Source organism: Lacerta agilis, chromosome 9, assembly GCF_009819535.1.
Source record: "Lacerta agilis isolate rLacAgi1 chromosome 9, rLacAgi1.pri, whole genome shotgun sequence".
NCBI classification, from domain to species: domain Eukaryota; kingdom Metazoa; phylum Chordata; class Lepidosauria; order Squamata; family Lacertidae; genus Lacerta; species Lacerta agilis.
The window spans coordinates 21014133-21036986 of NC_046320.1; the positions used below are offsets into that span (position 1 = coordinate 21014133).

Genomic DNA, 22854 nt, shown 5'->3' on the forward strand with positions numbered 1-22854 from the left:
ATCAAAATACTTTGCCATTCACTAGGAATGACGTTCTGGAACAGAAAGGCAAGATCACAGCAGCCTCAGGACATGGATCTACGAAATCCCTTCACCCTGGTGCAACTCTCCCATTTTAATCCCCTACACCAGGCATGTTCAACAGGTCAATCACGAAGATGTTCTAGGTCATCTGTTGGATGTTCTAGGTTGATCCAAAAAAAAAAACCCTCAACAACTCTTGATCTCCCCACTCTCAAAAAAGCTCAACAACTGTGGGTCCTGCTTTCCAAAAAAAAAAAAAAAGCTCAGTATTTTATACTGGGAGTAGATTGCAGCCTCTGGGGAGTTGGACATGCCTGCTCTACACCAATGGAGGAACTGACTCTAAAGTCATCAAAAACAAAATAAAACACATTACCACCATTTTCAATAAATGTTTAAGGAAAAGTGTATGCTGTAAGAATAAAGCTCCGCCTTTCATCATTACAGCCAGCAAAGGCATAGTCATTAACAAAACATATGCTGGAAAACAGGAAATTTTGTCTTTCACAGAGCTTACCCTACTTTCTCAACGATTCCCTTTGCTTTCAAGCCTCTTATTTTCTTTACATATCACTATTTTCTAAGTAAATAAAACAAATACTTGGCAAGCAGAGTAGAAAACAACAACGCAGCAGTCGGTTTATGGTCACTTACGGTATTGGAAGAATGACTGATCTTGCAGCCATTCCCAACTGATTTGAATCTTGCATTTTTTATATGTCTCAGCGCAGTAACCTTTTGTGAAAAAGGCACAAATAAGTAGACATAGCACAAGTGGGCAGCAATGCAACTGAGGGCCGAAGTGCATGGCAAGAAGGTATGATTGCTTGCTATGCTTAAAAGCCGGGAAGCCAGGGCAATTAACACAACCAATTGTTATGTTGTTTTTGTTTAACTAAATGACTGTTCTTGGGACTCTTCTGATTCTGGCTCAATTTACATTTCAATGGTTTTCCACCATGCAAGAGAATTCCCAAGACCACCCCAAAATCCCCACAAAGCATATTTATTTGGGGGTGGGGTTGCCCCTACAACCACTCCTCAAACATGATTGTGAGGGTTGATCTGTCAGAGGGACTTGTTTGAAAGATACTGATTCTTGAAAATATGTATTTGTGATTCAGGATCACAAGTATTTTACCATTCAGTTTCCACTCATCTGAGAAATTTTCGCATTACAGCTGATGGCAAGATCTTGTGTCTAAAGACTGGAACGAATAATGTACAGGTACTTATCTTAAATGGAAGCTTGAGAATAAAAGAGCCGCCTTGCTAGAATACACAAAAACATTAGCCAAGCAGATGCTCCTGGGAAACTGACAAGCAAAATATGAGGATCATCTCAGTGGTTTGCCTCCAGCATTTAGTAATTAAGCACATGTTGCCTCTAAACAAGGTGACTTGATTCTTAAAGGTAAAGGTACAGGTACCCCTGACTGTTAGGTCCAGTTGCTGGTACCTTTACCTTTAAGACTCTGGGTTTGTGGCACTCATCTCGCTCTATAGGCCAAGGGAGCTGGTGTTTGTCCACAGACAGCTTTCCGGGTCATGTGGCCAGCATGACTAAACCGCTTCTGGCAAACCAGAGCAGTGCACGGAAACGCCGTTTACCTTCCTGCCGGAGCAGTACCTATTTATCTGCTTGCACTTTGACATGCTTTCGAACTGCTAGGTGGGCAGGAGCTGGGACCAAACAACGGGAGCTCACCCCGTCGCGGGGATTCAAACCGCCAACCTTCTGATTGGCAAGCCCTAGGCTCTGTGGTTTAGACCACAACGCCACCCGCGTGACTTTATTCTTATTTTATAGCTAATAGCTGGTGGAATTGTCCTTTATAATTATCCACCTTTTAAAAAGCAAAGAAAATGTGTCTAGTTCTTTTTTAAGGAACATAATCAGTTAATGCCAGTGTATAAATAGCTGTTCACCTGGTCACCATTAAGAAACAGAAACTGTCTCCAGGTTACCATGCAAAGATGGTTTACTTAAAATTAACACTCCACCCCTCCCTGCTTTTAGATATCAACTGGCACACATACATACAGGTATGTGGCCATACAGGCTATTAGATAATTACTAGGCTACTAATGTTTATGGACTTATTTTCATGATTCAATCAGTGTTCATCATAGCGTCTGGTGGCAATGAACACCTTAAGCCGACTACGTGTTCTGTGATGGTTAATCGAGAACATAAATACTGAACAAAGAGTGAACAGATAAGATTCAAACGTTCAAACTCTTAGTAGATCTGCCTGTCTCACAATCAATGACTAAAATGTTCATCTAAGTTATGTCTGTATCTGTGACTATATAGAAAGCAGATAAATTTCAGTACCTGTGATAACCTGTGCTTTTTGGAAACCCTCTGATTCTTTGGCTTAACAGAGAGTTTGTGCTTTGCTGCACTGTTGTCCAGGCGGGCAATTGCCAGGGGAATTGCATCAAGGTTAACCGTTTCAATTGTGCCAGAAGGTGAGTGATGCCTTTTCGGCCGCGATGATGATTTGACCGGTGTAACCTGTTAAATTGTTGCAAGTGGAAATGAACTTGATTTGCACAGTTGAATCGACAGATTTAAAAGGATTAGCAGATTTAAAACAAAACAAACCCTGAATCGAACAGTATCTCCATTAATGAACTCAGAGCAAAATCCAGAAGTTTCCTTTTGTGGAAACATAGCTTCTCATGGGGGCACCTCATTTTTTCCAGTCAAATGGAAGAACTGCCTCCTCTTCTATTATGTAGCCAAGACACTCAAGCATCATGCTATCCCCATGCAACCCACCAGCTCCTGATGTTTATAGACACAGGACAAGAGATCTAGTCCGCCCCCAATGGGGCCACACATCATTGCTCACTCCCACACAAATTAGTCCAACCTCTCCCTTTGATCACTCAAGTACTCTGTCAGCAGCAGCTAATATGGACTGGGAATTAGCACTGGGACAGAATCCACTTCGTCGGTACAGCCTCACAAGAGAAAGGCTGACTGGATGTATATCAGTCCCCTTGCCAGCAAGGGTTCGCCCTTTGTGTCACTTCCTCAATGGTCATGCAAGAACCAAGGGAGCAGTGGGAAGGTGAATTAGGGGCAAGACTAGGTTTGGTAAGTCCTTCAAATATCTGCAAGCCCAGGACAGCTGCACAACACAGCTTCTCTGTTTGCCAACACAGCAAATGTAAGGTATTTCAAGTTTAACAGTTCACACAAGGCTGTGTATAAATAATGCTTTAAAAAGTTGTAGTTCATCCTAGGAATTATGCTACCCATACTTGTTTATTGAGCCAGGACTATAGTAAGCCTCCATTCAGACTTGTGGCTCAGTAATATATTCTAAACTTTGGGTGTATGAGACCCACTTCCAACTTCTAGCACCCCTCCTTAAAAGAAGTCACCCACTCTACCGCTCCGTAGGACCTTATCAAGCAATATCCTTTGTCCTGGGTCAATAAGCAGTTGTTTCTCATTTCCTTACAAAACTGTGGCTTCCCTTCTGATTCAGTAACAAGTTCCCTGACACAGAGGTCTGAAATTTAAAAATTCAGGAAGGGACACTCATTGACTCATCACTAATTACTCTACCGAGACTAAGCAAATGTTAACTGGCAGTCCTACACAAAATTTAAGAGGCTTTTAAATCTAATATTTATTTGCCCTTGTTTAATAAGCTCGTTAGATGCCTTGTAGAAATCAGCCAAAATGTCATAAATGTTAATAGGCTCATAATCAGCAATGGCAGCAGCAGTAATGACAGAATTATATAGAGTGTAGCACTTTCCATATTTTAGGTATTCTGGGCTTTGTAAAGCTCTATTTCTTGCCTAATGAATCATGTGACATTATATTTATTTTGTCACTCACAGCCAAATATGTGTTTGGTTAGCTTCATACACCACCTGCTGCTGCTTGGATCTCACTGCCCTCTTAAAGAGTTGCCAGATTCAGACCCTGCAAAAACCTGAGCATAAGTGTTGCCTGGAAGGGAAAATTTCATCAGGTACAGATTTCTTTATCACAGTGATGTAGTGAGAGGAGAAGACACACCTGAAAGAATCATTTTACTCCTATGTCCTCTTCCTTAAGACACCCTGGTCACATCTGCACCATACATTTCAAGCACGTTGCTTTCCTCAAAGAATAATTAGAACTTTAGTTTGGTAAGGGTTCTGGCAATTGTAACTCTCTGAGGAGCGAACCACAGTTCCAAGGATTCTTGTGGGGGACGGGACCATGTGCTTTAAGTGTATGGTGTGGATGTGACTCCTGTTTCTGGATTTCCTGCTCTTTATATCCTCTACTTTCTGAGACTTCTTTCCAATCAGCAGATTCCCTTCCTGCCCATACTATTCTAGCCTTTGGTAGAGTGTACATGCAGAGGATGTGCTCATATAGCCAGTGGCAGTGGCGTAGCATGGGTTGCCAGTGCTCGGGGCCGCACAGGGCTGGCAGAAAAGGGCATGCACATTCAACTGCCTAATGGCATCCATGTCACCCAGGAGATCGCAGCCACAGAGAGTTGTTATGTTTTCTGGAGAGATCACCTCCTGGTCCGTGTGGAGAAGCTGCTTTCAATGGAGCCCATTGACAGAAATGCACAGCGGTATGAGTACTGAAATTTTGCACCCCTAACAGGGCAACTGCTATGCCACTGGCTAGTAGTATGGGCAAAATATACTCTTCCACAGTAACCACCTTCCCAAGCAAGCATAATGGCTTTAATACTACAGTTGTACCTTGGTTTGTATACGTCTTGTTTTGCATACGTTTTGGATTACAAACACGTCAAACCTGGAAGTGCATGTCCCGGTTTGCAACCTTTTTTTGGATTACAACCCAATTTTTTGGGAGCCCCCTTAGCGAAAGCGCGCCTTGGGTTACAACCTGTTTTGTAAACCAAGGTACCACTGTATAAGCAAGCAAATCAGAACGAATGCTCAATGAAGACCAGGTATAATATAACCGCCATGTAAGCAGACCAGGACAAATGCTCAATAAATAGGTCCTATGGTAGAACCTTAAATGTAATGGCTATAGAGGTCCTTGAAACAAATGCAATGAACTATTCATGACTATTACCTTATCTTCCACTTCCTGCCTTGTTCCACGCAAACTTGCTGGGCTTAATGAATCGGGTGTGCCACCTGACTGGAAAAATAAGATTATGTTTGCCAAATATCACAACTATGGACTACCATTACAGAACTGGTAGAAATATCTTAACGATCCCCCCCATCTCCTCAGACTCCTCTGTTCAGCAGAGGGACCCTCTAGTTAGTTTCACTGCTCTCAGAAGTTTGGTCTGGGAGAGGACATTAGAAAAAAAATATTTTAAATAGTGTTGCATTCTGCCCTGGGAACATATGGTGCCATGGGAACTGAAGGTAGACCCACAATTTATACAGAACACATTGCTGCCTGCTTAGAAGTGTTGTGCCAGTGTGTTCAGGGACAAACACATGTACAGTATGATTTCATACTCATGCCTTTAAATACCTGTGTACGCTTATCTGATAGAGAAACAGTTCACACACATGTACAGGTGTGGGTTAAGACTGCTATCCTAGACTCCTTTGGGAGGAAGGATGTGATAGAAATGAAATAAGTAATAATAATAATAATAATAATAATAATAATAATAATAATAATAATAGCTGTGCTTGCCATATAAAATATGGAGCTGCCTTGGAGCATTCAACTCTAGTCTACATTGACATTCAAAGCAATAAAGCCTCAGTGAATGTACTTATTTTTAAGAGTTTCTTACACACAGTGGCACTACAAAGATCCACCTGGGGGGGGGAAATGTACTTGACAATTTCAAAGCCTGTTCAACTGAGCTAAAGATGATGCACACTTCCAAGCCCCCTTAAGAGAGACTTGCGCAATGTGCAACACCCAGCATCGAGACAAGCCTTCAGAATATGCTCTACATATTCTTGAATAAAGGCCTGCATTTCCCGGCTGCCCTAAGAGAAAGGATTTTATTGTGTATAATTCATTTGTGTCCCTGAAAGCCTGCAAAGCAAACAATTTATCTCTTAAGTTCAAGGTTGCTGACACTTGTGGTTTTATAAATAAGTCCCCACATTGCAGGCTTTTAACTCCTTGGATGCTGAAATTGGTGGGGACTGTATTTTCTTTGTCTTTTTCTTGAATTCCTTTTTTTTTAACAATTGCATTTTCTTTCCTGCAAGAAAATGTGCTTGCCTCTGCCTGTTTACCTCAATTCCCAGTAGGCAGCTCTTTAAAAACAAAAACGAAACCTCTGATTAGTTGTCCTTGCATTTATACTACATACAAACTAGCTCCAAGAAATTATGTGGCTCAGCCAGGGATGCATTTAAAGGCAAATCTATATCATTTGCACTTTTCGAAACAATTCACTAACTGAAAGACAGCTGTCCTTCAAAATTTGAACTTTTTTGAATTTTGCAAACAGTTATGTAATATGTACAAAATTGCATATACTACAGTAAAGTGTGCACATAAATGCATTTTGTATTATTATTGTTGTTGTTGTTGTTGTTGTTGTTACATGTGAATAACATACAAAAACGCAATTTGCAAGGAACTAAGCACAAGATTTCAGCTTGTTCACCTTACCCGAAATACTGTGAATAGGAGAGAGGGGCCAGCTCAATGTGGGCTATAGTGCAAGCAATGGCAACATTATCATCAGCACTTAGCTGAAATGTGTAATAGAGCTGGAAGGTCATGGATAAGTCTTGACCTTGACATGCACACAGTGTGGGATTACACACAGTCATGAAGCAAATAAAAAATGCCGATTCACAAAACGAATCATGGGTAATGAAATGTGAAAACATACGTACATTTCTCTATATACAGTGAGGGGGGAGGAAGTATTTGATCCCCTGCTAAATTTGCCCGTTTGCCCTCTGACGAAGAAATGACCAGTCCATAATTTTAATGGTAGGTTTATTGTCGCTGTGAGAGACAGAATCACAAGAGGAAAACCCACAGATAAGAGACAGGACCTGTGAGAGAAGGGAGAGGTCTTACCTGGGTTTCTGAGGTTTTTTCCTGTTGTGATTCCTGTTGTGATCAAATACTCCCCCCCCCCTCACTGTAGATACTGTCTTCCATTGTCTGTTGTGTTTTTTTACATCAGGAAAGTGACTCTAGACTGGACCAATATGTAAGGTTCTCAGACCAAGCTTCAAGACTTGCATGAGCATTGAACTTGTGAACATATAGTTGTATCTGAAGTGAATGAAGTTGTGTGTGCTGCATTCAACAGCCACATTGCATCAGGTTTGATGATTCTGCAGCTTTTTGAAATTAGTCCCTCCAAACTCAATCCCCAACGTGCACCCAGTGTGAGAAAGTACAAACTCACCACCGCCAGCAGGCAAATGCTTTTGACATTTTCCCAAAGTAAGGTACCAAGGACTTACTTTATTATTGCTCTCTGGAAGAACGATGTCCTGCTGTGCCTCAGTCTCCATGGGGCTACTGAGTAGCACATCTGCTTCCAAACTAGCGTTTGCTTCCCCAACTGTCTTCACTGAAACAGTCACTTGTGAAGGTTGGCCAAATTTAATATTCTTAGCCAACTGTTGCTGGAAAAAACAACAACACCCTGCATATTAGAAAGGAAAAACATTGCTGTTCATACCCTCTCCTACACAGTTTATTCCTCTCCAACAGTGATGAGGCCCAAAATATTCAGCTTTATCAGATGAAAGAGAAGGCAGTTAATTTTAGTAATTGTATTAGAACAACAGATCACAGGCTACACTTAGCACATCTTGATTTGTGCCAATACTCCCATCTTTTATGTCGACCAATTCCCAGTGGCTGGAACCAGTTGTTTGTTTTTAACCATAGAGCATCCTGTTTCTCCACAGAAGTGGCTCCTGTTCTTCTGAGTCTCTTGTTGTTGTTCAGTCGTTCAGTCGTGTCCGACTCTTTGTGACCCCATGGACCAGAGCACGCCAGGCACCCCATCCTCCACTGCCTCCCGCAGTTTGGCCAAACTCATGCCAGTCGCTTCAAGAACACTGTCCAACCATCTCATCCTCTGTCGTCCCCTTCTCCTTGTGCCCTCCATCTTTCCCAACACCAGGGTCTTTTCCAGGGAGTCTTCTCTTCTCATGAGGTGGCCAAAGTATTGGAGCCTCAACTTCAGGATCTTCTGAGTCTAGGTTTCCACAAAATCCAAATGGCTCCAGTTTTTAGATTTAAAACCAGACAATCTTCATGAGGGTGCAGTACTGAATAAACCCTACTCAATGGCCCGAAAACCGTCAATAACCAAGCTCCCAACAATGGGGGTGGGAGAGAAACAAGACCCAACCCCACGAATAATTTATTGGTAAAAATTGGTTCTGACTGTATCTAAGCTTCGAAGATTCCATTCCACAACAAAAAAGTTATAAATAGGCAGCCCTAAACACAAAGTATTGCAAGTCAACAACCTAAGGTGACAGCTTATGGGCAGCAGAATGGGAGACACACTAATGTTGCCACCAAAAACTCACCTAAAAGTGAAATTCAAAATGGAATTCAAATGCCACACTACACCTGCATCAGCACAAGCAAACGCCTATACAGTATCTGCTATGACTAACAAAACTTGTCTCTCCCATATCGATCTCTACAGCCACAGCAGGCACTGTAACTTGGAGTGCTTCCAGTGCTTGAGAGTATATTTTGCGTGGACAGGCGGAGTCCCCCCCAACCCCAGGCAACCCCCGAAGGAAATAATGACTCAAGACAACACGCTATGGGATTAAAATTGTCCACAACTTTATTAAGTTTCAGATGTAGGGAGACCTTGGCTCAGGCATTGGGCATTTAACCTTCCCAGTCCCCAGCCAGGGTTCTGGGAGACTTCAGGGTTATCCAGAATGTGTGGGGATTGGGCTGGCTCTGGAGAACATATGTTCAAGCAGAGAGCCCGCCCCCAGTTCGCTGCCGCTGGAGGGGCAGAGCAATGATGACTTCTTGGCATATGGCCAAAGCCTCCCCCTCAAGACCCCTTTAATGGGGAACCCTGGTATCACTGCCACAAGGGGGGCGTGGGTCACCGCTTCACAGCCGCCCCCCCCCATTTAGGAAGATAGACTAAAGGATTCCGCCCAAGGCCTGAAACTACCAAAGTTGTGACGTTTTGCTACGGGAAAGGTAAAACCTGCCAATGCAGGAAAATTCCTTTCTGGCCCTTCAACAGAGACCATGATGTAGCAGTGCCTGCGTACCTGCGGAGAAGAGGTTAACCTGCAAAAGAAGACTTAACTGAGGGAGGGCAGGGTGGGAGAAACTCTGGAGCCGACTGCCGCTTTGCAGGTAAGATTCATCTTCTGTTGTGTGGGCAGGATGGTCCCTCCTCTTACCTAGCCAATCCGCTGGCAACGCCTCCCCAGGCAGGATTGGGCGATTGGCTGAGGTAGGCGGAGACCTCCAGGTATCCAGCCTGGGGAGGATGAAGCCAGCCTGAACTACCACGAGTCGCACTCGGATCCGGGGGGGCTGTGCACGACCACAAAAAAGGCATTTGATGTGGGGAGTGGTCATTCCCCTCAGGAGCTTCACTTCTTTTTCTGCTACATATCTGGCCTAGCAGCAATTGTGCTATAAAATGACTTGAGACCAGTGCTTTTTTTCTTTTAAAATGTTTAGGGGTACTCTCATTTTGACTGAAGAAAATCACCAATTTATAGTTCAAATCGGGAAAAATAAATACATTAAATAGACAAAAGTACAAAGATTCACAAAATGCACTACCCAAGACAGATGCCTACCAGTGGATTCTACCTACAGACAGTTCCGTAAGCGTCAACTGACACTAGCAACTCACAGGCCTCACTGCAATTGTACACCGAAATGTTCAGCTATCTTCCACCCACCCCTCCGCCCCACCCCTCTTTGAAGAAAGGTAGCACTTCTCTGATTGGCACCAAAGGACTGAATAATTGGACATACATTTCATGTGAAAAGTAAACTCTTTAAAAGGTATTTGGAACAGGCAAATGGAAAATTTAGCATTTCTTTCTTGAAATAGCTGGATGAATCATACTCAGCTAGGAGAGAGGAGACTGTTAATTATTTTTTATTTTGCAAATTACAGGGAAATTTACCACAGGGTTTTGTCTCTCTGCCTGTCATCTAATGTGTGAAAATCTACAGGAAACGCACGCTCAAAGACAAGGATACATGCTGATTTAAAAAATAAATAAATATGAGATTGTCAAATCCAGACAGACATTTTCAAAATAGAGGTATTCTTTCCAACAGGAGAGAGATAAAATATATTAAATAAGATATATATCTGCTGTACATGAAACAGAACTATGACTCATTTGCTGTGTAGCTTTGGTCAAGGTTTCACATTGTATCTCAGAAGAAACAAATAAACCATTGAAATTAAGCTCAGAAAGACCAGAAGACTCAATTAAAAAAAAAACCTTTTTAGATAAAGCAGTAGAATGCTACAAAAGCAATGCACAAAAACCAACACTGCCATGAGTAAGAAATTTATTTAAATAGCATTTTAGATTTTTATCTTACTCATAGACTCTAGATTCTGTATTTAATCACCATTCAGCCCCACTATTTAACCCTGTCCAAGAAGTATTTTTTGAGAAAGTGTGTGGGGCGAGGGGGGCAAGCGCCATCTTCAAATATCTCAAGGGCTGTCACATGGAAGAGAGAACAAGCTTGTTTTCTCCTGCTCTGGAGGGAAAGACTCAAACCAATGGATTCAAGTTACAAGAACAGTAAAGGGACCCCTGACAATTAGGTCCAGTCATGGACAAATCTGGGGTTGTGGTGCTCATCTTGCTTTACTGGCCGAGGGAGCCGGTGTACAGCTTCCGGGTCATGTGGCCAGCATGACTAAGCCGCTTCTGGCAAACCAGAGCAGCGCATGGAAATGCCGTTTACCCTCCCGCCAGAGCAGTACCTATTTATCTACTTGCACTTTGACGTGCTTTCGAACTGCTAGGTGGGCAGGAGCAGGGACCGAGCAACAGGAGCTCACCCCGTCGCAGGGATTTGAACCGTCAACCTTCTGATCAGCAAGCCCTAAACATCAGGAAGAACTTGCTGACAGTATGAGCTGTTTGACAGTGGAACACTCCTTCAGAAGGTGCTGGACTCTCCTTCCTTGGGGGACTTTAAGCACAGGTTGGATGGCCACCTGTCATGGATGCTTTAGTTGAGATTCCTGCATTGCAGGGGTTTGGTCTACAATTCTATGATTCTGTGTTATCTACTGACTGGAATATCCACAACACAGTGATCCTGACCGCTTCAACATGCTCGCACCCAATCTGCACTCCAGATTACTGAGTTCAATCCATGTGCTGGCTTTCATATTCACCACACAAATGTCTGTGCATGTGTGCAGCGTTACGTGGGGACAGCTCCAACTTTCCCAAAGGATGGGAAAATCCCCAAGGGAACTGGCTGTTGTTGACGGCACCAGAGAGAATGCAGCCCAGTTTCCCTACCTAAGGAAACCTTTAGGCATCCAAGGGCACAGATTCTGCTAGAGATTTCACATAATTCTTCTGTCGTATTTCACATAATGCAGCCCGGGCATCAAGGCACTGATGTTCAAATGGACATCAAATTACTTGTGCTTATGAAGAACTATTATCTTGCTGCCTCATTATTACACTCTGAGGGTCATATGTATCCATCAACCATGCGTTTGTTCTCTTCCATCGATTCCTTAATTTCTGGCTTTTGGCAAGAGGCTCATTTAACCCCCTGTCTCTTACTCTTCCTTCATCCTTCTAACATTTGGAACATCAAGCCTGCAACATTTCTACCTGTGCAGTTTCCTTCTCGCTGTTCCTTCATAACTTTCAGACTATGAGCCTCTGGAAGATCCATTTGTCATCTTTTATAACTGCAACGCCATTTTACCCATCCTATGTCTGTTCCGAAAGGCTGACCTGCGCCTCTAAATAAAGATGCCCTCTTATAGCATGGGTATTGTGCTGCTTTCCCATCCACAAGCTGCTGAAAATATTGATAAAGGTTTATGAATGGAGCTGCTGATAGAAATGTTATGTGTCAAAGGAAGCTGTATGTGTTCATCTACAATGCACTGGTGGGGGGGGGGGCTTTTGTAATCTGCAAGTGTTTGAAGTGAAATAACAAAATGCCTCTATGCATGGCATTTTTATTTGATTTTATCGTGTGTTTTGTTCCGACTGACATATATTAGCAATAAGGACCTTGCCGGTGGGAACTACAGTTGTCTTAATACTTGCATTTAGCCAAGCTCTTGGGGGAACTTTCTTCTATGGGGTCCTATTAAATGTTCTCATTAATAAATTTCTGTCAGTTCTCTTTCAATATCTCCTGAGTGTTTCCCAACCTTGTTCCAACCGTGGCCCCCTTCCAGAGCAGCGCACAGAAACGCCGTTTACCTTCCCGCCAGAGCGGTACCTATTTATCTACTTGCCCTTTGACATGCTTTCGAACTGCTACGTCGGCAGGAGCTGGGACCGAGCAACGGGAGCTCATCCCGTTGTGGGGATTCGAACCGCCAACCTTCTGATCAGCAAGCCCTAGGCTCTGTGGTTTAACCCACAGCGCCACCCGCGTCCCTCTCAAAGACATATAGTCATGCATAAATACTTTAAAACAGGAATGTTAATCAATCTTTTTTTTAAAGAAGTAAAATAAAAAGTCTTCCTGTCTTCCTATCTCCCTAACTGATCCTTTGTCCTCTGGAGATGGAAGTGCATTTTAAGGCTGTCTTGGGTGTTGGTTTATATTTTGTCATTACATCAGATAACTTAATTATTCAATCTTGATTTAATCAAGATTTAACTTCTGATTGTGTTCAGTTTAGTGGGTTCTAAGTTGTGCAGACTTCATGTAGCACAAACAACAGTATTTGAACACGTGGTGAGTGCTTCACCTAATTTTATGTGTGGCCTTCATGCTGCAGTAGGGTTGTGGAGAACGTTGCCAGAAAGTGTAAATTGCAAATACACACACTTAGAATGAACCCACTTTCCTAACAGCGTGACATTTTGCATAGCAAGAGGATCAGCAGAAGGAAGGAAAGATGATGAAACAAGAAAAATTAAAAGAGTATGAAGTGTAACACCTGTAGTCATGTCACTTGCTAAATCTTACCTGAAGGGTTTTGACTTTGCCTAGGATGTTTTCTTGTGACATTGCTTGAAGAGACTCTTCACTCTCTGTTCGCCCATCAGGTATAAAAATACTCTCATGGGAAAAGGCCCGTGTTCCCATACTATGATTGGAAGACCTGAAGCACAACACAGAAAGGATTTTATTTTATAAAAGCATCTCTGCCATTTCTCATTGCACTGCTTCCCCAAATATGTATGTATTTAAAACTGTGTCCTAACTGGTTTTGAAGGTTCAAGGTGGGAGGTAAAATATTTAAATCACATTCTCTTCACAACTTTTGTTCCACAGCTTACATTTTCCACAAGTACCGTTTGGTGAATATGGAAAAGGCCAATGAGCACGATGTCTGTAGTATACAAATCATGGCACAAAAAACTAGTTTTTAGCTACATGTGATGGTACTTGAGTAGATCATTCTCAGAGCAGACCCACTGAAATTGATGAATATCAGTTAGTTATGACTTCAGTTTCAAAGACAGAGACTAATAAATGAGCCCAAGTCAATCCTGAATTTGTTTTGTCCAATATAAAAAGTCTATCTGTGAGGCATTTTCTTGAATTAAGAAGTTTTAATTTGGACTTTAATTGCTCAAAATTCATTCCATATGCCATTGTATACTCATTCTAATATCAGTTTATGGGCTGTTCATATGGTCCAATGCCTCTACACTCACAATGTCTGTGCTGGCAGTGGAATTGAACAAGCTACTGACCTTGCTGAAATCATGGCAGCTGAGCAGACACATGGTTGCTCAAAGCAAGCAGAGCCCCGCCCATCAGCTGACAGTAGCTCCGCTTATTCCCAAAGAGACTGTATATAGGATGTGTGAATCAGCCATATGTTGTCCTGCACCACTAGTCTAACATTAATCCACATGAGTGGTAAAATATATATAATCAAGGGCAATTTACCATTTCTATTTTGAATGCTTGATTTCCTTGAAATTAAATTATGAAGCAAAACAGAGCAAAAGTAAACAGGAATGTAGATTTCAAAGGCTTTCCAATTCCCAGTTATAGGAGAGATGAAAATTTCTTCTTGCTGTTATATAATTACGATATGAAAAGCTTTTGTCTTTGAAAACTTAGTAAACCATTAATAAGAGCCTTTTAACAAATGCAAATTGACTGAATCATTTTTTCTCTAAATAATAATAATAATAATAATATTTATTATTTGTACCCCGCCCATCTGGCTGGATTTCCCCAGCCACTCTGGGCGGCTTCCAACAGAAACCAAATACAACAATATCAAACATTAAAAACTTCCCTAAAAAGGGCTGCCTTCAGGTTTTTTCTGAATGTCAGGTAGTTGTTTATTTCCCTGACCTGTGATGGGAGGGCGTTCCACAGGGCGGGCGCCACTACCAAGAAGGCCCTCTGCCTGGTTCCCTGTAGTTTTGCTTCTCGCAGTGAGGGAACAGACAGAAGGCCCTCGGCGCTGGATCTCAGTGTCCGGGCTGAATGATGGGGGTGGAGACGCTCCTTCAGGTATACAGGACCGAGGCCGTTTAGGGCTTTAAAGGTCAGCACCAACACTTTGAATTGTGCTCGGAAACGTACTGGGAGCCAATGCAGATCTCTCAGGACCGGTGTTATGTGGTCTCGGCGGCCACTCCCAGTCACCAGTCTAGCTGCCGCTAATATAAATCAAAGCAGAAGCAAGGCATTATGTATAATATAAAATGCAGCCAGTTGTACCAGAAAGAGGCCACGTTTGCAGAGTAAAGAATTCTCTTGAGCTGGACTTGGCTAGTAAGCTTTAAAATACCGGTAGTTCAGTACATCATGTTATCATAATTTTCGAGAGCTACAAGAAGCACTGGACACCTTCATAAGACTTGACAGTTTTGCTTGAGACACTAAATAATTGTTTACTGCTGAAGTCTCTCAGTCATTGAGCATAATCAAGCCAATGTAAAACTTGTTGATGTCTTACTTATTTCAGCAGGGGAGGTTTAAGCACTTGCTTGGTTCTGCCACTAGAATCAATGAGCCTTAAAAGTGCTCAACTTCACTAGGATCATACCCAGTGTTGAGAATAATTCAGAAATGCAGAAAATTCAAGACACAACAGAGTAAAATGCTATGTGTCAATAAAGACAACAACACAATGTATTTTTAGGACATGAAATTGCACTATACATGAATGTAGAAGGGGACTTCGTTTTTAGAAACCTTATCTACATCTAAAGAATCTCAATTTGAAAACAGACGGGACAATAATTTAGACATAATTTATGAATATCGTATCATATTCCAGAGGAGTAGCCATGACAGTCTGTTGCAGCAAGAACAACAAAGAATATTGTGGCACCTTAAAGACTAACTAGTTTTTTAAGGCATAAGCTTTCATCCTCCCTCCCACCCCCCCACCCCCAAAAAGCTCTGTGTGGAGAATTGCCTGACAGTGCTAGAACTTTCTTTGAAGTTTTCTCCACAGTTCTTCAAACAGCTAAACAGTCAATCCGCTATTTGGCTTAAAAGCGGCTTGCCTTTTGGGCTGCCTTTCTTGCAGCGGTGGAGTTGTCAAAGAAAATTCTGGTTGTGTGTGCAGTTCCACAAGTGACTTATCTGGATCACAAGTTCCAATTATAGACTTCATAGTGGCGCTTCCTGATCTATTTGTAAAGAAAACACATCAACATCTGACCCACTGCCTGCAACCCTAGTATCTAGTGTGCAAGTATTACATAAAAGTAAGGAGCACTATTAGAGGCCAGAAGTATAGTTATAACATAGGAAAATTAACTTTATCGATTTAATTAGAGATCTGAGGTGTCATTCCAGCAGGTAAATCTGGTGGCAGCAGTGCCTAATGAGTTTTTAAACTACATGGAGTAATGTCTGGAGAGTATTATATCTCTGAACAACCAATGATACAATACATAGGTGGCCAGTGTTATAAATATTTATTTTAAAAAGTGTAAACCATCTGTCTTTATAAAATAAGACTCATAGTGGCTTACATACTATTAATAAAATACATAAAACAAAACCAAAAACCAAAAAAACTCAACATGAAACGGGGGGGGGGGGAGAACTTTTTGAGCCCAGTGGTTTGTTTGTGTCCAGTTGAGAGAAGATGGCAATTCAAATAAATAAATAAATAAAATCACTTGCTCTTCTACACACTTAATTTTCTAGTCCATTCTAGACACATTCCATCTTTAATCTTTCCACGATTCTATGATTATGTCCTTTCCTCTTATGATACTTTATGGCTATATCCGCTACATATCCTGGCGGGTATTTCTATATGTGAGTATGTTTATGGTTCACCTACAGTGACAAGAATATATTTCCAAGTATAGTGATTTATCTATATTGCGTCCTTGCTGCACAATTCTAAGACCATTATCACCTTTTGGAAACCTCAAGCTGCCACATATTTTTAGGAGTGTAGAAACCTGCCTCCCACTCCCTTACTGAGGCATTCGCAAACAGCAACAAGAAAATGGAAAAGAACGCGAGTAACATTCTGCAGTGTGCTCGCACCCATATGCCTTCTTGTTTTTACCCCTTCCTGAGAAAATAATTCCAAAATAATATCACTTTTTGGGGTGCCAAATTATTGGTTTGTTTTTTAAATCCTGACAATGAATAAAGAATTGCTTGAAGCAAGGTCCTATTGTGCACTTAACAATCCTTTTACTAAAATGGCATGATAATACTATGACAACAGTTGCCATGATACATGTGAGTGACTCTTCAGATACTTACGATCACTGCATCCAAGGCTGAGCTCACACTGGTGCTTTTATCAGAAATTTGACTGTGAATTACTGTGGTGGAATGGCCGCTTGCCTGTGTCTGTGGGGTGGCGGCAGTTGCAGTTCAGCCTGAGTCATGACAACAAATGTCCACCCAAGATCAGAGCAACCAGGGGAGGACGTCATTTCCTCCTCCCATGAACCCCAATCACTTCTGGGAGCTCGCCCACAATTCTAGCCAATCGCGGGTGAGCTTGGGGGTGTGGCTTGGTGAGTGGATCTGAGTGCAGCCCTTGCCCCCTGGCTTCACTCTTGTCTGCTCTCTGGACATAAAAGTAAGCTGCGCCCTGGCATTTCTTTCTCAGTTAGAGCTTGGAGGGTCCAACTCGAGTGGCGGATAAGGCTTAGGGTTGGATCCTTGAGTCTGGTTAGACAGCACAGTTGGAATCCTGCCACTCCAGGGAATCAGGGTATCCCATTGAAAGCATCCAGGTTGGTGGTGCTTCTGTCCAGATGCCCAGAAGGGGCCTGATGGACCATAGCTCCACCCAGGTGATCTCGGGCAGGGTCACCCTGATTTGGTGTGTTCCACAGGGCGATCCGTATGCCTTGGTTAACCATGGCAAGATAATCAACCAGCAGTTGGGTTGGATGATTCAGGATATGCACCCAATGCTTGCACCAAAACTTGTGAAATCAACATGGTTTTGGCTTGTTTAAATCCCCAATGCTTGTCCTGTGTTTATTGTAATCTGATCCGGGGCTCACCAGCTACAGCTCCACTGTGCCTTGGGCCCGCAATGCACATCAGAACTGAAACATGCACTCTCTGCCAGAGGCTTAACTACCACGAGAATGATGCAATGCAATTATCCCTGCTGGTTCCTTCATTGACTACCTTGGCCTAACTGGTGAATCACTTCCCAACATCAGTGATCAAGAGAGCAGCTGGAGATTATTTATTGCAGCTTCAACCTTTACAAACATACTGTGGGATGAGGAATAGTTTATGCAACCCAATTTCACAGTTGGAAATATCCTTCCTTATGCAAAATCTTATGTTATAATAAAAAAGCTGTAACTTTTTAACGATATCATACATTCTGCATCAGCGCCTCCCAGAAATGCTAGCTTTGAGAAAATAAGATACTTGCCTGCAGAAAAAAAAATGTGTTTATAATCTCTTTTGTATTTTCAGAGGCAAGACTGGAGTCAGCTCAGATTATTGCAGATATGGCCAACCCCTCTGAGATATAACTGGTTAGAGCCAGGATGGAGAACATCTTCCAGATGTTGTTGGACTCCAACTTCTATCATCCTTGATCATGATGGCTGGGGCTGATGGAAGTGGAGTCCAATAACATCAGGGAGGGCCACAGACTCCTAGCCATTGGATTAGAGCAGGGGTAGGCAACCTAAGGCCCGTGGGCCGGATACGCCCCAATCGCCTTCTCAATCCGGCCCACAGACGGTCCAGGAATCAGCGTGTTTTATTTAAAATGCATCTCTAGGTTATTTGTGGGGCCTGCCAGGTGTTTTTACATGAGTAGAATGGGTGCTTTTATTTAAAATGCATCTCTGGGTTATTTGTGGGGCATAGGAATTTGTTCATTTCCCCCCAAAAAAAGATCGTCTGGCCCCCCACATGGTCTGAGGGACAGTGGACCGGCCCACAGCTGAAAAAGGTTGCTGACCCCTGGATTAGAGGGTTAGATTTGAGCTGCGTAGATCTGAATGCGAATCCCCTCTCAGCTATGAGCCTCATTTGGTGGTCAAGTGTCAAGTTAATCTCCCTAACCTATCTCATAGGATAGCTGGGAGCATAAAGAGAGGTAAGTTTCAGACATGCAGAATACAATTGTGACAAATCATAAAAAGCACCTGAGTGCCAAATAGAACTATACAATGAGAAGAAAGGCAAGAAAGGGGAAATGTGCAGCTCCAGATAAATAGCACGTACAATATTAGGCTTAATGTTATGCTTAGAAATATGGACAAAAGCAATTGGTTAAATATTTCTGTTAGATTATTAATTTTGAATTCACAGACTCAATAGGCTTTGTATGGCTCCCAGTCAACATGGTGGATGTATCAAGCTGAGAGTTCCCGCAAGCAGATTTGGCAGCCAGTCACTTCAAAGTTAAGCATCAAGTAACCTTTGCTTTTAATAATAATAAAAAAATGAATGCCTAAATTTACATGCCCAAATCCTCTGTAACTAAGAGATTTGAAGCAAACATTCCTCAGTATGGAAACCACTGCAATCATTCCAATTCAGACCCCAGATCCTCCAAAGTTTGGGGCTGCTCAGTTAAGCCACTTTCTCGGCTTCACCTACTTCCTTTACACCATCTGAATATTTATTTGATATTGGTGGCATCAGGAACTGGAAGGGCTCTGTTAGACCCAATGTTGCAGGAACCCTTGGAAGCACAGTTCCCATTTGTGGGAATACACTTCGTGGGTTCCTTTGAACCCGCGGTTATTTGTTTAATTTAATGTTATTTATGTACTATTTTATGTGTTCTTCCACGTAAAAGTGAAAGCAAAAGCAGGGCTCAGTAGGCATCTCGCCACTGAGATCCCTCCGCCTAAAATGTTAGTTCCAGAGGTTTTGGAGTTGTCAATGGTCGTTTATTCTGCTTCCCGCCTTTTTGGGGGGCAGCAACAGCGTTTCTATTGGTAAATATATCGATCATGACGTTGCACTTGGTTGTCAATAAAAGGCTGCAGCTCCCCGTATTAGGCGGTTAGTTAGTCTTAGGTCGTCTTTTGTTGCTTATCTTCAGTTTAGTTTAGTTCAGTTTAGTTTAACGGGGTTTCGGGGAGCGGGTTGGACGGGTTGGACGGGTTGGAAGCGCGTGCAGGAGTTAGTTAGGTCTTAGCTTGCGGAAGATTTGGCGGTAAAGGTTTAGATAGCTTTAGTTTAGCATAGGCTTAGATCGCGGAAGATTTGGCGGTACAGTTTTAGTTAGCCTTAGCATTGCGGAAGATTTGGCGGTGCAGGGTCTGTTAGCTTAGGAAAAGCTTAGAATAGGGCTAGGAATAGTGAAGTATAAAAGCCTATGCGTGTCAGCCAAAGCCATTCAAAGAAGTAATGTTGTCTGTCTTTATTTCATTTTAATTTAAACTTTTTCGGGGTCTATTTAACCTTAATGCTTGGTCGTAACTTTAGTCTTTATGCTTGGGTATGTAACTTTAGAGTAACTCAGGAGGTCGCAAGTGTTTGTAGATACTTTCATGAGGCATTTTCATCCGAACCACTCACGCACCTTCAGATTTAGCCTGGCGGACAGCGGTACGGTGCGAGTTTATGCTCCAGAATTATCGGCCGCTCCGTTCGCAGGCTCAGCCAGCGCCCGTGCTTTTACGCATGTGAGGTGCTGGCCGCGGATCCCCAGCAACTGGAATCCCGCGTGTAGGTGGCCTAAACTTACACGCGGGAAGCTCCAGCAAAGAATCCCCGCACCCATTACTTTTGACACCACACTAGGAATGTCAGGAGACCTGGCTAGTTAAATGTCAGGTTCCTAGTACTTAAACATCGCTAAACTGGTGCTCTGTCCACCACCGCTGACCCTGTGGACAAATAAGAAAGTGAAGTGGGCTGTGGCAGAGAACAGGGAGGAGAAAGTCGATTCAGTTTGCTTTGAAACCCAAATCAAATCAACACTTTCCTAAACAACATGAGAACAGAAACTCAGGCATCCTTTGAAATCCACACTTATCCAGATTTTGCAATGCAGTTATCCAACCAAATACTGACAAGAATACATATATGGGTGGGGGGGATTGCATTTAAATGAATATAACAGTGAAAATATACAAAAATGCATTATATTAGGCTTATACGCATTGCTTGCAAGAATGTCTATATTAGCCCAAACTACATACTAAAATGTGTTTATGGGGGTGTGGGGGGTCACGCTAAAACGTTGAATAATTTTCATGAGGAATTTTCAAATAAAATAAATCACAAATTGCTGCAGAAATGTTGAGAATTGCATTTAAGATTGGGGGGGGGGGAACAGAACCCAAGAGAACCAAAATGTACAGATCCTTCCATCTCTAATGGAGGAAGGTGGCAACAGAAGAAGCCTATTCTGCTGCAAATCTGAGGTGCAAAGGAGCTGAGATTCAGAATGAGTTTGAAAATGGAATGATTTCCTTCCCATTTCAGGGATGGAAATAAATTGTTCTACCTGAGCTCATGTCAAATTGAGCAAGGGTGAGGGGAGAAACTCACCCCATCATTACTTACAATTTCTTTCCTCCTGCATGTTCTGAACATTTATGTGTTTATTTTAGAGAGGAACACGGGTGGCGCTGTGGGTTAAACCACAGAGCCTAGGGCTTGCCAATCAGAAGGTCAGCGGTTCGAATCTCCGTGACGGGGTGAACTCCCGTTGCTCGGTCCCTGCTCCTGCCAACCTAGCAGTTCGAAAGCACGTCAAAGTGCAAGTAGATAAATAGGTACCACTCCGGCGGGAAGGTAAACAGCATTTCCGTGCACTGCTCTGGTTCACCAGAAGCGGCTTAGTCATGCTGGCCACATGACCCGGAAGCTGTACGCCGGCTCCCTCGGCTTATAGAGCGAGATGAGCGCCGCAACCCCAGAGTCGTCCATGACAGGACCTAATGATCAGGGGTCCCTTTACCTTTACCTTTATAAACATCTAAATGGTTTCATGCATGAAGTGCCTGCTGTGTGTGTAGGGGGAGGGGAGCTATCTCCAAGTTTAACTTTTGTAAAACACCTACACAGCTATAGGTCCGCCAGTTAACTTTATAGTAATATTTTAACAAACACCTTATAATATTCAGTGTTCAGCATACAGGGATGCAAAAGTGGCAATCCTGAAACCAGTCCCTTGGGAGCCATCAAATTACAGAAGCATTTACTCCAAAAGAACTGCACTGAAGTAATAGCTGACAAAATGCAAAAGGGCCATGCTTGATTCAAATAAGAATTCTCAGTATAGCAACCATTTTTCTTCCAGGCAGGCTCAGGACAAAAGGTTCAGCAGCAATGGCAAAACACACAGGTTTCATTACCTCAGACCACTGTTTGTCTCTTCATCAGAAGACAGTCCATTGCAGACATTTCCAAAGGAACTGCTTGGTTTCAGCTTGGTGTCCTCTTGGTCTGGGGTCGCCTCCCGTTTTTTCCTCCTACCAAAAAACTTCTTAAAAGGCTGGAACTTGCTTGCTTTTTTCTTGTCTGCAGATAACGAGACAAATGCACACAAGAGCTTATCAACACTGCACCTCAGCACCCTTGGTGAACGGAAAAGGCAGTTAGTTAAGCAACTTGCCAAGGAAGAATGAGGCCAAAGAGCAGTCAAAAGTCTAAGCAAACGTTGTGCTTGGAATTTAAATGCGTGCCTTCCACTTGAACGCCGAGAAAGGCGCTATATATCAAAAAACAAGACTGGAGGCATTAAAACTGAAGGCCCTGCACTGCAAAAGCAAAACGGAAAGCATTCAAATATCTGCCCTCAAGTTTTAAAGATTCACTCTCGGGTGTCAGGACCAGACTAATATTTAGAAGGGGAAAAAGCGGGACTATATGCAACAACCAGTATGCTAAAACACTGTGGATTTGACAGAATTTTTATTTTTTGTGCAACGCACTGCTTTGTTGCTGAAGGAATATTACCTGCAACAGATACTAAGCATCAGAGTGTGGAAGGGGGAGTTGCAACTAATTTATTCTTTAAATTTCCAGAGGGGTAGCCATATTAGTCTCTTGCAGCAAAAGCAAGGGAAGTCTTGTGGCATCTTAGTAGGCTAGTGCATTAGGTATTGTCAACTAAAGGCCACTTCATCCTGAGTTGCAGGTGCATATATACATTGGGGGAAGGGGTGAGTTAGCGAACAGCAAGGTCAGAAGGAAATTAAATTCAGCAAAGTACAGGCTGTGACCATAACCTTATTAACAATGGCCAGTCACAGAAAAACAGTAAT

General features: G+C 42.6%; 1 protein-coding gene across 4 annotated transcripts in view; it reads right to left on the bottom strand.

Annotated features, from left to right (window-relative positions):
- The window catches only part of CRACD (capping protein inhibiting regulator of actin dynamics), a 65588-nt gene that overhangs the window by 15390 nt on the left and 27344 nt on the right, over positions 1-22854 (bottom strand). For all 4 annotated transcript variants that reach the window (XM_033159648.1, XM_033159646.1, XM_033159647.1 and 1 more), the window contains exons 2-6: positions 21943-22108; positions 13154-13289; positions 7447-7611; positions 5105-5173; positions 2363-2545 (exon numbers count right to left, since the gene is read on the bottom strand). In XM_033159648.1, coding sequence (XP_033015539.1) covers positions 2363-2545; positions 5105-5173; positions 7447-7611; positions 13154-13273 — 537 coding nt within the window. In that variant the 5' untranslated portion in view covers positions 13274-13289; positions 21943-22108. The remainder of the gene's footprint in view (positions 1-2362; positions 2546-5104; positions 5174-7446; positions 7612-13153; positions 13290-21942; positions 22109-22854) is intronic.